General features: G+C 53.6%; 1 protein-coding gene across 1 annotated transcript; it reads left to right on the top strand.

The window, feature by feature from the left end:
• RND2 (Rho family GTPase 2) lies at nucleotides 1-16524 on the top strand. Its single transcript, XM_030508539.1, has 5 exons — nucleotides 1-185; nucleotides 290-377; nucleotides 11105-11214; nucleotides 14209-14343; nucleotides 15090-16524. Exons 1-5 carry the CDS (start codon nucleotides 84-86, stop codon nucleotides 15336-15338), a joined length of 684 nt encoding a protein of 227 aa, XP_030364399.1. The 5' UTR covers nucleotides 1-83; the 3' UTR covers nucleotides 15339-16524.
• Nucleotides 16525-17375: the final 851 nt, after the last annotated feature.

A 17375-nucleotide genomic window follows, 5' to 3' on the forward strand; every position in this document is an offset into this window, starting at 1 on the left:
GGTTGGTGCCGCCGGGGCCGGGGGCGCGGCCAGGCCGGGGCCGTCCCGGTAAAGCGGCGGCGCGGGCAGCGCGGCCCCGCACCATGGAGGGGCACCTGGCGCGCTGCAAGATCGTGGTGGTGGGGGACACGCAGTGCGGCAAGACCGCGCTGCTGCACGTCTTCGCCAAGGACTGCTACCCCGAGGTGTGCGCGGCCGGGCGGGCGCGGCGGGGCCGGGCTCGGTTTGGCTCGGTTTGGCTCGGCTGGGCTCACCTCTGCTCACCTCTGCTCTCCCTCCGTCCCCCCAGAGCTACGTGCCCACCGTCTTCGAGAACTACACGGCCAGCTTCGAGATCGACAAGCAGCGCACCGAGCTCAACATGTGGGACACCTCAGGTGAGCCGGGGGCTGCGCGGGGGGGGCGCGGCGGGACCGGGACAGGGTCTCCCCCTCTCTGAGCTCCAGCAGCCTGCGAGCCCCCGCCTGGGGCACGGGCAGCCCCCGCCGCAGTGCTGGGGAGGCTCCGGTGCCGCATTCGCGGCGGAGCGGCCCCATCTGTGTCCGCGCAGGGATGCACCGAGTGGGGGGCGAGGAGCGGGCGAGGTGCAGCCCGAAGAGAGCCCTCGCCGTGGGGAGGAAGGCGCTGCCCTTCATTGCCCTCTGTCGCGGAGCCCCTGGGGTTCTTTGCCGGTTTTTGGTTTGGTTTGGTTGTGCCTCTTCGTGTCCTCTTGTGATTCTGCTTGAAGCCTTAGTCAGATCAGCCTCAGCCCATCGGGAGCCTTCCCAAACTTCATGCTGCTTTGTACGGAGGTGCAAATTCATCAAATCACACAATGCTTTGGGTTGGAAGGGACCTTAAAGCTCTTCCAGTTCCAACCCCCTGCCACGGGCAGGGCCACCTTCCGAAAGAGCAGGTTGCCCCAAGCCCCTCTGTCCAACCTGGCCTTGAACACTGCCAGGGATGGGGCAAGGGAGTCGCAAAGAAAGTGCCTGATGCAAAGCTAATAAAAATGCTGGCATCCAGCAAAGTTCACGTGCACTTTTTGATTTACCTCTGCCAAGCTTTTTAGGCTGCTCTGTATACATGGTGCAGCTGAATGCTGTGCTGTGGTGTACGTACATCAGAGACTTGCTGATGCTCTTTCCCTGTGACAAATGAAGTCCTCTCAGTGTCCAATAGCAACAGCAAATTAAAACGTGACCTAGGACTTTCTTTGCTCTTGTACCCTCAAATTCCTTGCTGTGATTTTACATCTCTGAAATTACAGCTGTAGAATATGCACAGCTTTACCTAGAGTATTGGCTTTACTGAAGCTTGGACTAGCTCTAACATGTAAAATGTGTTTGAGCCTGCTCTGGGGCTTCCTGACCCACAAGATCTTGCTTTTGCTGCTTTTTATTCCCTGAAAAGGGGTCTTTTGCTTTGCCCACATGATATGTGCTGGGATTTGAGCCACAAAGATGCTGGCTCTTAGGGCAGCTTTTGGTGCTGGTGCTGTGGATGAAGCATTGGCTCCCGGCATTTCACTGGGAGCTGTGCCTGAAGCGCAGAACAGTGGCTGCAACTCGGGAGTCATTGCATGGTGGATGGTGCTGGGCTGATGTGTCTGCATGAGGTCCCATGGGAACAGCAAAGCCACCCTGGTCCCCCCAGGGCCTTCCTGCGGAAGCTGGAGCTGCTCCAGTGGGGTGAGTGCTATCGGGGTGCATGGGAGTGAGGGTGACCCCGTGTGACACCTGCAGCGCGGTGCCCCGTGGCTGTGGGGACTTCTGCAGCCTGCCAACGGGGCTGCGTGGAGTATCTGTGTTAGAGTGGCTTTGCTCCAAGTGTCTATTTGACCTGAAAAACTTCCCCTTTTGAGCGTGTGGAAGCACGTGTGGTGCCTTGTCTGCTTTTTAGGAATTCTCCAGAATGTTTGGCTTTGATCTTACAAATGTCAAAAGAAAAGGACGTGATAAAAAGTCTTTAAAGCTGTGTATAAGTATCTGATACCTGCACCTGATGCTGTCACATTCATTTCTACAAAATTCAGAAAAAGGCATGTTTGTTTATCTCTACAGCCAAGACAAAATAGACTTTGATTCTTTCTCCCTTCTCCTTATGAAAAAATGTAAGACCTTTTTAACAGCTTTGTTGTAGAGTTTCCCAGATATGTTCCTCTCTGTTGCAGCTTTGATTTGAAGTACATAAGAGCTAGTTCTTCAATAAACGGTCCTGCAAAGCAATACACAGCAATTCCCCCTCATAATCAAACCGCCGTTTTTAGCTGTAGACTGCAAGCTGCTGTTGATACCCTTTGGAGACACTTGTGAACAGGAGCTTTGGTAAAAGAACTTTGGCACAACAGCGAAGCAGCTGAGCTGAAGAGCTTGAGAGGAGCTCATTGCCCTCCTCGTGCAGGATGACAGGCGCTGGGGTGCACTTTCCCTTGTCCCTGTGCTACCTCCTGTCTGTTTTAAGCATTGCACACAGGGGCATATTGTTCATGATAAATTCCATCCCAGCAAGAGCGGGAAGGGAGGTGCTGGGAAACTGCTCCCTCCTCCTGTCAGGATCACCCTGGTTTAATTGTTTTATGTTAAACACTTGCCCTCTCTTAGCTGAGTGACTGGAGCTGAAGGTCTCCTCCAGAAACCAGACCTGGGCAGAGGAGCTGGCTATGAGTTAATTCATTGAAGTTGCTCCTGTCCCATAGTTGTGGAAGTGGTTGAAAGCTCTGGAAGCTGTGCAGGGTGAGCTGAGCATCATCCAGCAGCAGTGCAGGGCAAGGACAGGCTGCCTGGAAAACTCGCTTTCTTGTGACCAAGAGTAGCCATGGCCTGCCTGGAGTCCTGCTGATGGTCCCTGTACAAACAGGAATGTTGTCTGCTCCCTGGGGCTGATAGAGCTGTGTTGGAAAATGCACCTTTCAGGCTGAATGTGCCCCTTCTGCTAAGTGGCAAATGCGGGTTCTGACATTAGCAGCTGCCAGGCAGTAAATCTTGTTAGATAAATGCTGCCATAGGGTGGACAGAAGTGATGGAGAACTGAATGGCTCCCAAATGGCTCTGTTTTCCTTTAAAAGCCATATAGGGTGGATAGGATTCTGGCTCTGAGCCTTACAGAGGACACGGTGCTTTGTTGCTCCTCCTGCTCCCGCTCTGGCAAATTCTTTCTTTGTTGCCTGTTGGCCAAATGTGCTCAGTGCAGAAGCTGCACGGTGCTGGTATCTTGTGGCAGGGTGAAACTCCTGTTTGACAGGATGCCTGATGGCTTGGGACCGCTGTTCCCAAAGGGCTGGGTGCCTCCCAGACCCGCAGTGCTGGTGTCCCAGCCCTGTCAGGAAGGGCTTTCTTCCTCGCGGCCAGGTGGAAGGAGGGCGGATGGTTTTGATCACTAGCGATGCTTTACAAGGAGTAGGCGAGTTTCATTTCCGTGCTTCAGAGGTGTGAAAGGGAGAGCAGCTACCAGTAGGTGTGCACTGGGCGGGTAGGTTTTCCTCAGCCATGCAGTACCTGTGTTCCCTGTGGGATCGGGGAGTGTCCGGGGGTCTGTCCGGCTGGAGCGGAGCTGCTGCGGTGCTCAGCAGGTCTCCAGTGCTCCTGAGCTCCCTCCTTCCCAGGGACCAGCCCTTGATGCTTTCCCAGGGTGACTCAGGCATTGCTCATGGATGTGCTGCCATAGCTCCAGGCTGACCCGATGCCTCGTGGGGGAGAGATGGGCATGGTCAGGGTGCTACAGCACCAGTGCCGGCAGGCCTGAGGCTTTGCCCTCTACCTGGGTGGGGGTTTGCTTTGTTTCTAATAGTAATGGGAGGGAAGCTGCTCTCTGCATGGCAGCCTGGGCTTGATTCTGTGCTTTCGGTTCATGGCCCTTTATGCCCAGAAGCTCTTGTCCACCTTCTGTGTCTGTGGCTTCAAAGTGCAGGGAGGCAGAGCAGTGATGTGACCTGAGGCCATTTAGCTGCCTTGCTGGTGCAGATCCCGATGCAGAGTAGAGCTGCCTGGTTCTGGTAGGGGCATCTGTGCCAGTGGCTCGGGGGGGACCAGGCCTGGCATTGTGCTTTGCATATGACTGTTGTTGCCTTAGAAAGCCGCTGGAGAGGCCATTCCTGTCCTTTTGTGGACCAGCAGGATGCATTGCTGCCGAGAGCGTCTACCATAGCCTGTGCCACTGCGAAGATCAGTGCCCATGGGTTCAGCAGTGCTGCCTTGCTCCCCTCTGTGCTGCAGCTCACAATAGGGGACTTGCACGGCTGCCAGGCCTTTGCCAGACCTTCTGTCTCTCAAGCAGATGTGCTTTCAAGACAAGAATAACACTGTGAGTTGCAAATCCCCCTCCACCTCCCTCTTTGCCTGTACTCAGCAAACAGTCTGCCTTCGTATGGCCCGTGTGGGAACCTACAGACTGTGATAACAGATCCTTCTTTAGGGGAACTACCCAGGAATGTTGATTAGATTAGAGCTGAAAGGGGCCGAGTTTAGTGATGGCATCTCCATGGATGCTGAGGCTGTGCCTGGATTCCCAGCGTGCGGCTCCGGGATTGCCATGGCTGCCTCTTCCAATGTGCAAGAGCAAGTTCTCTCTTGGGAAAGAGTTCAATGCCGCTTGCGCTCTGAGGCAGAGAAAAAATGCGGAGCTGCCCTTTCCATACCAAAATAGCTCCTCCCATGCTCCGGGTTGAGGCTGGGAGCCCGAAACCAGCATACTTCTGTTCTGCCTCAGCACAAATACATAGTTAAACCTAAAAATATGTGCAGCTGGGTCACATTCTCAGGCGGGTCAGTAACCACTCACAAGTTTAAGGAGTTGCAGCAGAAGAAGCAGTAGCAATGCTTCTGCTGGAGTGGGTGGAGGATGCGCCTGAGAAGACAGGACAGGCCAGTCCTCAGGCATGGAGCGTGGCTCAGGTGCTCCTGCACTGCCTTGCACAAGGGGAGCATCGTCCTTTCTCCCTTATGGATGTGGGAGGCTTGGCCTCCATGGGGTATCCTAGGAGTCATGGGAGCGGCTGAGGAGCGGTGCCATAGTGTCAACCCGCAGGCAGGGATGGGCTGTCTGTGGGGTGGGTTTGCAGCCCCTTGCCCGCAGCATGGAGCTGATCCGTACTCTCCCATGGACAAGGACAGTGCTGCTGTGCTCTCCCCCTTCCTTCTGTCAGCCTGGCTGCCCTGTGGCTCCCGTGCAGCTCCTGATGCTGCTTTAACACTGATTTAATGCATGTTTAGGGCAAGTGGAAGTTCCTTATCAAGGCGGTCACATAGAGAGACTTACAGAAACTCCCTGGAGCAGTACAGTCCCGCCCTGGCCTCTGCCTGTGCTGACTTGCCTTTCCAATAGCCTTCACCCCGCGTGGTGCCAGGGATGCTCCTCCTGCCCCACCAAACTGTGCCAGTGTGCTTTGGGATGGCAGGAGGCTTTGTGGGAGCGGATAGTTGTGAAGGAGCTGGGCAGCATCCCCCCTGCCCCACGTGGAGTGAGGACACGGGCGCAGCTTTCCTCGTGCCCCACATTCTGAAGATAACATCTCCACTTGGTTAAACTTCACCAATGCACAGGCCCAGCCTTTGCTGTGGGGAGAAGCCTTATCTGGTAGCCGAGCAGTCAGGGAGGGGTCTGCTGCTTACGCACTGCAAACCTGGAGTGTGCAACCTTGCATAAAGATAATTGTGTTCGTGCAGCCCTTGGATGAGTTCCCCAAAGCCAAAGCGTGCATTGGTTGTGCTGAGCAGCTCTTGCTTCAGTCACACATTTTCTAGATGCTTGCTTGCTCCATGTCATGGAATAACTTCCTTCTTCCCTACACTTGAGGGGTTTGCAGGGATGTTGTACAAGAGAAATGCTGTGGTCCAGCCATGAGAGAAGCTTGTACACGTCCCGGGGCCAATGGATGTGCCATGTTTGGTGTCCTTTGGAAGCCTGCACTAGGGGCAGTTGCAGTTCCCTCTGCTACTCTCTCCCTCCCTCCAGCTTTGCTGGGTGCCTTTCTTTGGGCTCACTGCAGCCAGAGCCTGTCACTGCCAGTGTCTCTGTCACCAGTGCTTTGGTGTTTTAATTCCTGTCTCTGGCACTTGTCACTCTTCCAAGCTGGACTCTAATGAGCACTGTATCAGTGTCACAAATGTGTTTTAGATCAGTGGGATCTGCATTATCCTCCCCTTCCAGACAATAATGAGCCAGGGAGGAATGGGGATCTTTAACCTGCCTCTGAGCCCTGGCTGAGCTGGGACCTGCAGGGTGCTCAGCAATATTGCAGCAGTTTATCAATCTTCAAACAAAGAAACCTTCTGATTTTCTTTCCAAAGAGAGGGTCTGATTTCACGCTGAGGATAAAGTCAGCCTCTGAACTCGGGGTGGTTCAGATCTTTGTCTCCCTGATGTGCATCTATTGCAGTCTGGAAGGCTGCAATGGCTTGTTTCTTGGTCTGCTGTTTATAGAGTCCATCAGCACTGATGACAGAGGGAATGAGGAGGGCATTTGCATATCCTGGTCTGTCATGTGCCAGGCATGCAGAGCCATTCTCTTTCAAACATTGCCTTCTGCCTTTGTAAAGGCAACTAAAGCGTTCACTGCAGGGCCCTGTATCCGCAGCGCTGTCCATGCCTGTGGGCCATGGAGAGCTGCTTGTCAGCTTGAGTAAAAGGATCACGGAAGAAAAATGTCTTTCATAGTCTGTCCCCAGTAGGATAAAGGGACTGGGCATGACCTTTGGGGCTGTTTAACTCTGATCTCCAGTGTTCCCTGGGGCTGAATTCCTCTTCACCCTCTGCTGTAGACTCTGCCATTGTTTCCCTGCGCTGATTTCCCCTTTTCTAGCAGTGGGAAGTATTTTCGGATGACTCTGTGCCCTCTGGTTGCATCTGCAGAGGAAGTGGGAGCTCTGGAGTGTCCTGGATGTCTCGGAACAGCAGCTGAGATTCCTGCGGGCTCACCATGGGGACTGGCCTCTCTGTACTGGGCTGGCCAGGGTCTGTGCCTGCACTGGGGAGCCCTGGAGCTCAGCTCCTTGCTGGGGCTGGGTGAAGGATGGGGGCACCCACCAGAAGCTGTAGCCCCTTCCCCAGCAGCAGCTTCTGCACCGCTGCAGCCCCATCAGGAGCAGCGGGGTGGGTTGTTCCTGCCCTGGGAATTGCACGGAGATCTCGTTTTCTGTCTTAATGGTGTGGTATAAATGAAATATGTTGTTGTTATTATTAACACCTTCATCATCATCTGCCTTGGCAGAGGAATGACTAATTGTGGAAGCCACTATGTTCATTGATGCGTCATGTAATATTAACCAGGTCTGGAGCACTCAGATGTGGAAAGTGTGCAGTGATTGAATGTGAGCATCCTCCTCCCACACCAGTGCTCTGCTGCAGCTGCCCAGCCTGGGGAGATGGGAACGGGGCTCAGAGTTGTGCCTCTGCATGCAGGGCCTTTGCTTCTGGTAAGCAGTTGCTCGGATAAATTTCTCTTGCAACTAAAAAGCTGTGAATTCAGCTTCAGAAAGCCCTGCCTAACCTCAGGAAGCCCTGAGCATATGTGCTGGTGCTCTGCAGCTCCGAAGGACCTGAGCCCTGACTTGGCAAGCGCTGTAGGGCCACGTGGCTGGTGAAGCTCAGTGAAGGGTGATTTAGACCCATGGCAGGGGAGGAGATAGTCTTGTGTCTGATGCTGGCTGAGAGGTGGTGCAGGCTTCTTGCCATGCATGGGGAGAGGATACCAAGAGAGCTGCACCTTGGTTCTGCAAAGACCTGGCTGAGCTGGCAGTGGGATTTGTCTAGCAAAGAAGGCAACCTGTATAGTCTGTGAAGCCACTGCTCCAGGCATCGCTGTGCAGGGAGGTAACCTGGAGCTCTTTGGGCTTGTTGATGCAGCACTTCACAAAGCTGGGATGGATTTCTGCTTCATTCTGTGAAGGAAGCTCTTGGCTGTCCCTGCAGAAAGCAGCATGTGTCACAGCATCACTGGGTCTGTGGGGAGAGTTCACAGTGAGTCCTCCAAGGCAAGTGCAATGCTGAGAAACGTAGGTCTTGGCAGTACTCGTCTCTGTTCCAAGCCAGAGCTGGCTGGGGCTGCAGGAGCCCCTCATGGAGCAGAGCATGGCTCTGCATGCGTATTTGCTTTCCTGGTTCGTAATATGCTATTGTTGGAAGGAGGGTGCCCATGGGAGGAGGCTCATTATCTCTCAGGACAGCTAATAAGGAACAAATGTAGATTAACACTGTGCTGGTAGAGATGAAACAGCACGTTTCAGTCCCCTGCCCAAGAGTGGCATCTCTGAGTGGCAGTGCCAGGCATTGAGGGGCTGCCAGCTCATGGGGAAGAAGAGCTGCTCCTGGTGCACCCGCCCTGAATTTCAGACTACAACTGCGTGGGTTTTATGTTTAAGCTGGTTTTTGGTTGCTCCAATTTAATCACAAACAGATGCACATAGGGCCTGCTTCTTGCAAACCTGGGTGCCAAGTGGGAGAATGACTCATGCAGTAAAGGAAGGCTGGATCTCGGGTTCCTGTGTGTTCGGAAGTGCCTCTGCAGGGTCTTGCTGGAGGATCTGAGATGTGTCAAGTGCTCAGAAGCAATAAAACTGCAGACCTGGAGTTGAGGGCACTGAGTGAGGCCTTTGGAGGCTTTTTGTGTTTTGGGGTGGCTTTTTTTAGCTGTTGTACTCAATGAAAAAGTGACAGATGCAAAAAATAGAGGAATAAGCTCCCAGACAGAATTTCCTGATTCAGTAGAGACACAGAATCATTGAATCCCAGGTTGGATGCTGGCACCGTTCCTGGCACCGGGGTGGGGATGGCGGTGGCTCTGCAGGGTGACAGAGGGGCCTGGGCTGTGGGCTCTGTGCCGAGGAGCTGGCTGGCTGCTGAGGGAGCAGCAGGTTGCTATGATACAGTTTGCTGTGGCAATGTCTGTGCTGAATGGAGCCAGAACCACCTCTACAAAAGGAGCATTCCTGGGCTGGGAGGGGGCAGATTTATCTGCAGTGTTTATGTAAAGCCGAGGAGCTTCAGGGAAAGGATGTGTGTGGGAATGCTTTCCTGCAGCGTGCGCTGGGGCCCCTGTCTGGAGGCAGATCCCCTTATGTGTGTGGGGGAGAGGGCATGGCTCCGATAAAGGACTCAGCAAATCCAAGCATGCAGATCTGTGCTGGATCTCGCACCCCATCCGGTAAACCCACACCAGGCAGGAGACTGACAGCTCAGTTGAAAGGGGAGCTCAGCTCTACCAAGCTTGGTGCTGCCTCCAGGGGAGCTGGGTCACCTTGCTGTGCTGCAGGAGATGGGAGGCAGCAGCTCCCTGGTGCCAGCTCTGCCCGTCATGCTCGGGAGCAGCTTGAGCCTGAAGCGAGGTCAGAGATCGCCGTGCCTGGGATGCAGGGTCACCTCGCTGGGTACCAGCCTGCATCTCCTGTCGTCGGAGCCGGCCAGGGCGCCGCAGGGACTGGCTGCTTTCCATGCAGGGAACATGACTTTCCCTCTAGGAAGATGGCTGCACTCTGCAGAGGCCAGGGTCTGTTTCTTCTGTGCTGCATCCCAACTGCTTCTCTTCCCGGTGACTTTGCAGGGACAGAGACTCAGGCTGTGGCTCCTGATGTTGGGAGCAGGGGTTTGTGGGTGCCTTTTGCCTTTGCTCCTGTGGGCTGGCAGCAGCGTGGTGTCTGGAGATACCTGTAGCTGATTTTGTTGTTGATCCAAATGTCCTGGAGCCAGGCAGGGCTTGGGAAGACCTAACACAGCCCTCGGCCTGCCCTGTGCAGTCACGGCCAGGTCTGCCGCCCTGGCAGAGCCTTGCAGAGGTATCTGGGGTGTTTGCAGGGCACGTGGCATGCTTTGCTGTGCTTGTGGGACTGTACCCTGCTGTGCTGGATGCGGTTGTGAGCCCCTGTGCAGACAAGAGCCAGGGTCGGAGCTCCTGTGGAGGATCAGCCTGTTCTGCTCTCGTGCTTATCCCAGGAACATCAGCCACCATCATCCACACTTCATCAGGTGCTGGACTTCACCAAGGAGCCACCTGGCAGCTGGTGTGGCTGCTCCACCTCTTCCCAGGGTGGGAAAGTGCCTGGTCCGGGCATCCTGAGGGGCCGCGGCAGGAAGCGCATCCGGTTTCCTTGGCCTTGGGGTGGGTGATCCTTTGGGAGAAGCAGATTCAACAAGGACTCTGGTGTCTCTGCTTCCCCTCTGCATAAACAAACATCTGCTTCTCATCCCTCCAGGAAGTTTAAGCCCATTGTAAAGCCAAATATAAAACCGAATCAGCGTTCTTAAGTAGCAATGAACCGATTGCTCCATTGCTGTTTACTGAGGCATCTCCAGTTGCACACAGAACACACTTCGAACAACAACATTGTGTGGCAGTGACTTTTATGCCTGGAATGTTCATTGAAGGTGTGAGTGTGTGGCAGAAGCTGTGCAGGATTCAGGCTGGGCCTTCTGCCTGCTCAGTGAGAAATCCTGCAGAATACAGTCATCCTCTCCAATTTACAGCTTGTTCACCAAAACCTGGCACATCTTTTAAGTACCAAAAAGAATCTGTCTGACTTTTCCCAGCACAAATCCAGAGTACAAGGCAGTTCTTTTTATACTTGTCTTAAATTCTCACAATCTATGTGAGCAAGCTCTCGTGTATAAAGATAGCTAGAGAGGATAAAAAATAGCACAGCATTCCCTGTCTTCTCTCAGCTGGACTTTTCCACCATTAGCAGTGCAGCAACTGAATGACAATAGGGCACATACATACAATAGAAGTGGAGGAGAGGCATGTGCTCCTCTCCAGCCTCGCAGCCATTCCAAGCTCCCTGTTCTGCAGTGAGCCAGCATGCTCTGGCATCACAGCTCCATTGCTTTTTCCTTGCCAGATGTTTATTAGGGAGGGAGAGGGGTACAAAACTTGCCTGTATTTCCACTCTGCAAAGGGATAAATGGAAGAGCACAAAACCTTTGACTTCCACACCTAAACGAAGGGACCACATCCTCTGCTGAACCTCACGGTGTCTGGTCACTGGTTGGAAGTTTGGGTCAACATCCTCTGGCTCTGGCAGAGCAGGTTGCGCCATATGGCAGTGTCTGGCAGAGGGCTGGAGGTCCCAGCCTGCCTGCTCGGGTAATAGCACCAGTGGGGTGGGATGTTCTGCTCACACGCTGCTCCTCTCCTCAGGCTCGGCGTACTATGATAACGTCCGTCCCTTGGCCTACCCGGACTCGGATGCTGTGCTCATCTGCTTTGACATCAGCCGCCCAGAGACCCTCGACAGCGTGCTCAAGAAGGTGAGTGCTCGACGTGCTTCTGCCTGGTGAGATGGGTCCTCTGCAGCAGCACCTTCTCCCTGCTCCCTGGGACTGCCATCAGGGCTAAAAGCCTTGGCTGGAGTTAAGGTGTGGGTGATTAAAGTGAGGATGGTTGTGCTCACATGAGGATGGTCGGCTACTGCTGCTGATCCCTCCATGGTCTGTGCAGAAAGCAAGATATTTCCATTTGAAAGGAGCCCAGTGAATGGGAGCTTGCAGCATGGAGAGGGGGAGGTCTGTGTGTATGCACACATACAAATGTGTGGACAGAGAAATGTAGGGCATTTGTTCTGTTTTTCATGAAGACCTTGGAAAGTGTTGTACATCTCCTGTTAGCATAACCACCAATGAGTGTGCTCTGGATTGCTTGCAGCAGTTGAGAAGTGGCCCCTGGTGCTGTTTCCATGCAAGCGGAGAGATCAGTTTTTTGGCTGTCCCCTCAGTTCAGCGTCTGCACAGTAAAAAAGACAGCAATCACTTCCCTATAGGTTGACAGGAAGAAGAATGAGCTGTGGCACTGAATCTCAAGGCCATGAATGAATAAAATGAGATGGCACAGTGCCACTGGGATGGATGGCACATGGGGCCCTGAGCACTGTCTGCCCTGGCAGAGCTCAGTGGCCATGCTCTGCAGTAGCAGCTCAGAGTTTTCTACCCACAGGTTAGCACCTTCCAGCACAGCAGATACTTCCAGCCAGCAGGTCCCCACCAGCCTCCTGGCCACTCGCATCCCTTGGTCTGTCTGTACCCCACTTCCTCCCATGGAACCCAGGGAGCTGTGGTTTCGGTGAGCTCATGGCTGTGCAGCAAAGCTGCAGAGCACTCACTGGTGCTGTCTCCTTTCCCAGGGGTGAGTTTTGTCTGGCATCTCGTTTGTGAAGCTCTGAGACAACACGGTTGTGACAAGCACGACAGAACAGTGACCGCTGAGGCTGTTCTCCCCAGTGAGCCCCAGGCTGCTGGGCTGAGCGGCCACTGTCCGAACAAGTCGCATTGTACCAACTGCCCCCTTTGGCCTCTCCACATTTTACCAAACGTTGTGCTGAAGCAAGTGCCTCCTATTCAGTTGCTGGGAGGGCTGAGAAGTGGGTCTGTGTCTCAGAAGTGTCCTGGTGAGGGGACAAAGACCCTTCAGATAACTTGGTCAATGGCTCAGTGTTCGTTCCCGAAGCAGGGCCGGGGTACTGAGCGTGCTGGGTGGAAGGAGGCGTTTCATGTGGACTGAAAGAATTCACAGCTCAGCTTGGGAGTCAGCAGAATAATAATGCAAGCAAATCACTTGTACCTTAATGAGATGCAAACCCATCAATAATTAGCCGGGGCTGGCTTTTATTTATGTCTCTCTGCACACTCTTCATGTGAGTCCACACTGCTCAGTGCATGGTCTTCCCTGTGCAGCCTCACAGATGCTTTGAGTACTGTTAGGCAATGTCTTTTTGATACGGTGACTTAAAATAAAACCTAATTCACAGGGGATTTCTTAAGTGCCTCTGAGAAGATGCCTTATTTCCTTTGGTGCGGGCTTGCAGCCTATGGAGGTGAGGAAAATTCCTAAGACACTATGAAGTTGAAATGGGTTTTAGCTTTTGATATCAGGCGAAGAAGGAAAATAACACTCCCTATTCAAACCTCAGGCAAAAATGCTAATTCAGCAGAGGAAATCTTTATTATTATTGCTGCCCTGGTGGTGCCTGGGCTGCCTGTACAGCGTGTATACTTGAAGGGAAGGAGAATGTGAACAAGCAGCTCTTCGTTTCACACAAAGCAGGTTTTCGTGGGGTGGTGCCCTTGTTCTGACAAGTCTCCATAGCACAGCAAATCTTCTCGCTCCCTCAAGTGTCAATAATGTGAGAGGAGGGTCACACTTCTCTTCATAGACTATCATCACAGACAGCCCTGGCCTCTGCCTGGTAAGAACAGACCCTGTAGCTCAGTCCTTTTGAGAGTTTTCATCCTTCAGGTAAATGGGGGTGCTTGAATTCCTGCTCCAAAAGAACCACATCCTCCTCCTCTTGCGGCTGTGTTGGCTCTTGACACCAGAAGCTGTGCAGCCCATGTGCTGGGGATGTGTGTGAGTCCTGGTGGATGGAGGTCCCTGGCAGCAGGGAATTTGGGTTCATGGTGGAGATACTTGAGCCCATCTCCTGGTATTTTGCAGTTGCTTTGGTCTGATATTGGTTGAACGAAACTTGGGTCATTCTTGGCACTGCCTTTCCCCACCAGCTTATGGACACTGGGCTGTGGGCTTGGTTTTCTTTCCCCTTCTAATTGCCTAGGGCGTATGCTTAACCATCAGTTAGTGCAGCAGGAAATTGCTATTTCCAAGTGACATCTTTAGCTGGGGGTAATCTCCATTTATCATCTGCCTCCTCCTTTAGAAACAGTACATAAGTAACCAGGGTGTTGACAGGCTGATGGGGCTCTACGGGTCTGCCGTGGGGGAGGTCATAGGTGATGGGTTTATTTACTGCTGTGGACACTTAGCTGCAAATTGGACATTAACTTTTGGAGCTCCAAAAGGAACCGTTGGTGTGAAGGAAGTGGATGTTTGCCGTGGCCTTCTCCTGCCATTGCTTCAGTTCTCTATTTCCCTGGCTGTAATTACGCTCTGAATATCGTAATGTCTGTAACAGCAAATAATGTGTGCAGTGCAAAGAGCTCCCCGTGATCATGGCTCAGGAGGTCCGGTGAGGTTGACCTTTGCTGTCCCAGGTCTGGATGATGCTGTGCAGTAGGAACTGAAGGCACGGCTCTCTTGGCCTGTCCTGCACTCCAGGGCTGGGGGATCTTGGGTGGGGCTTTTGGCCTGGTTGAGAAGGGGCTGGGAGTGTTGAGCTGGGACCCTGAGGTTGCCGTTGTTGTTCCAACCTTGATGGTTTTACAGGCTGCCAAAACCAACGTTACTTGGAGGTGCCACTGGGCTCTTCAAGTGTCTCATCCCTGAGCACCTTTTCCCTCTTGTCTCCTCTGCAGTGGCAAGGGGAGACTCAGGAGTTCTGCCCCAACGCAAAGATCGTGCTGGTGGGCTGCAAGCTGGACATGCGGACGGACCTGAACACGCTGCGGGAGCTCTCCAAGCAGCGCCTCATCCCTGTCACGCATGAGCAGGTATGTTCAGGAGCCGCCCCGCTGGGACTGTGCTGCAGGACCTACTGGACAGGGAAGCTCAGCAGCAATGACCCACCATGGCGGGGTCTTAGTCTGAAGGTGATTTATATTGGCTCATGGATACTGAGCTGCTCATGCTTACAGCACTCCTCTCCAGCTCTGGCTGGCCTTAACCTATTCCTGATGCTCTGCACAACAGCCTCCTTGTTAGTAGCTGAGAAGTCTTCCCTCAGATGTGGTGGAGATGCCTGATTCGACAAGTTGGACTGGCTAAAGGGGAGTGTTGTGCTTCTGCAGCTCCTTCAGCTCTAAGTGATTCTCCTGTTGGGGCAACACTGCCAGGGAGGGGGGAACCACAGCCGGGGGGTCTGGGATGTGCTGCAGCCCCAGCGGTGTCTGCGGACTGGCTGCAGCCCCAGTTGTGTGGTGCATCGCAGGGTGGCTGTGCTCTGGGTTGCCCTGTGCCTGGCACAGCAGGTCCCAGATAACTGCCCTGGTGAGAGGGGTTGTCCAGTGCTGCAGGGCTGGCACCGCCTTGGTGACAAAGCACAAGTCACTCGGTAGCGCTGTCTGCTGGGGAGGCCACCCTCGTATCTGGTGCTCTCACAGCGCTTTACAGAGGTGATGAGCAAATACTGAGGGCTGTGCTGCGGTGCTCTGACAGGGCTGCCCAGTGAAAGGATGCTCTTGCAGAGTGCTGCTGTCCTAACCTGTTCCCTCTTCCTCCCGCTCCCTCCGGGTCGCAGGGCAGCGCGCTGGCGCGGCAGATCGGGGCAGTGGCCTATGCAGAGTGCTCCTCCAAGGTGTCTGAGAACAGCGTGCGGGATGTGTTCCATGTGACCACGCTCGCCTCGGTCAACAGGGTGCACAAGAACTTGAAGCGCAGCAACTCCAAACGGGGACTGAAGCGGGCGTCACAGATGCCCGGCAGGACGGACTTACTGAACGACACGGAGATCAGGAAAGACCGAGCCAAGAGCTGCTCCATCATGTGAAAAACAGGCTGTAAATAATGTGTGTATGTTGTCCATTTTGTACAGTAACTGGCTGAGACAAGGGCATGGCGCTGGCTGCGTTGCCAGCCTGCCTTTCCAAAGCCTTTCTCTCAAGTCCCTAGGGCTGAGCAAAGGTCCCAGCTGCAAATGGGGGTGCACAAGTTGCCCCCTACCATGGACTTCTGGGTTGGCTGCTGCTGTGTGGATTGCTTGGGGTGAAGGAACCACTTGGCAGAGGAGTATTCAGGTGCTGGAAGGTCTGTGGCTGGGTAAAATGGAGCAAAAGGGAGTGATCCTGTGTGTGTGCCACCCCTCCTGTTCCCATGGCCCAGCCTCTGTGCCTGTGTGCAGCTACACGCATAGCGTGGTGCTGTGGGCTGTGTGGGAGCTGGGCTGGAGGGTGGGAGATGGGTGGTGTTGCCAGCAGCAGAGTGCAATCAGGAGAAGGTGTTCTTGCACTCTTCCTTCAGAAGAGAATTGATGTTTGAGGTGGTGCTGCCTTCAGCTAGTCCGGACAGCAAGTCACTCTGGAAGGTGCAGGTCTGGGCCAGAGCTGGGAGGGATGGCGTCCTGGGAAGGAACCTTAGCCTGGCAAGACACATCAGTAGCCCACCTCCTGCTGTAGATAGGTGGCTCTTTTCACACTGTTTTAGGTACTTGAACTCCATTTGAAATGCAGCAGAATGGATCTGGCTCCAAGGGGGAGGCCTATCCCGGTAGCTGCATCCCGCGAATTGTGGTTCCCTTCAGCAAGCAAATGCCACTCAGGAGCTGATGTCCCCGCTGCTGACAGCCTGGTTACTCATCAGCCTGCTCCAGCCACGCTTCCGAGGCAGCAGACTGCAATAACCATCCACATCCTGCTCTCCACCCGTTCCCAGCTGCAGCTTGCGTTGCATGGTGCTGTGTTTGTCTGGTCCAGGTAACCAAAAGGATTACATGCGCATCCGCACCCTGTCTCCACCGTGGCTGTGGGAGGCAAGGTGCTCGTTCCCCTTCTGCCTGCTGGAAGCCTCCCACACCTCCCATTGCTTCCGCTGCTGTCCTCTCTAAATGCCTTTGACTACAGTGTTAGCCTTGACTTCATGTCACATAGACACTTTAGGAATAAAGAACCTGCTCCATTGCCAGGTCCAGCTGTGTCAGTGGGTTCAGAAAACAAATAAATCTTGTTGGGAAATGCACAGCTCTTGACTCTGCTCGTTTTTCATAGCCAAAACCAGGCATCCTCTCACAATGTCTTGCCGCCCAACTTCTGTTTGTGTCCTAATGCATCTCTCTAGCTCGTGAAATACACTCACACGTACACCTGAGAGAAGAACAGGACTTCGCTGCATGTATTCATTTGGGGGGCTGAAACACCTGCCTTGAATAACCTCTTACTCCCTCCTGAATCCTCAAACCCTGCGGAGCATTTGCAGGTTGTCTGTGCCAGATCCACCCGTCTGAGCTGCCCCTGTCCTCACTGGCAATAGCTGCAAGTGAAGGCAGCTTTTGACTTAACATTTTGTGTCTGCTCTCCCTCTCAGGTCTTAGACTTCAGCTGCAGCGTGGAGGTTATTTGGGGAATTGGAACAGCTGAGTTACCATTACAAGGAAAGCTTAAGCAGTGACTGAATGCTGCTGTGCTGGGTGCAGGTTGCAAGAGCATGAAAATGCCCATCTGCAGTCTGGGAGGGAAGAAACTGGGCGATGCTCTATGCCAAGAGCAGCCTTCGGCATCACCGCGCTTTCCTCTTACTCTGCAGAGCCTTGGCAAACATTAGTGAGCAAAGCCATGTCCCTGCCTGAACAGCAGCAACCAGTGGCTCACAAGTGTCACTACCAAGTGCTTTTAACTTGTGTGTATTTGTTCTCATCACCCCTGTGTAATATAATCACTGTGTTGTCTTTCTTTCCACGTAAGCACAGCAGTATTTGGCAAGCACATCTCCCTTTTTCCTATTATCTAGCACCTTTTAGGCTTTTGAATTTAATCTGGCAGTCTCTAAAAATGCAGTTTCTGGCCCACTGATCAGTTTAAACTCCCAGTGGCTC

Source organism: Strigops habroptila, chromosome 19 (genome assembly GCF_004027225.2).
Source record: "Strigops habroptila isolate Jane chromosome 19, bStrHab1.2.pri, whole genome shotgun sequence".
Lineage (NCBI taxonomy): Eukaryota > Metazoa > Chordata > Aves > Psittaciformes > Psittacidae > Strigops > Strigops habroptila.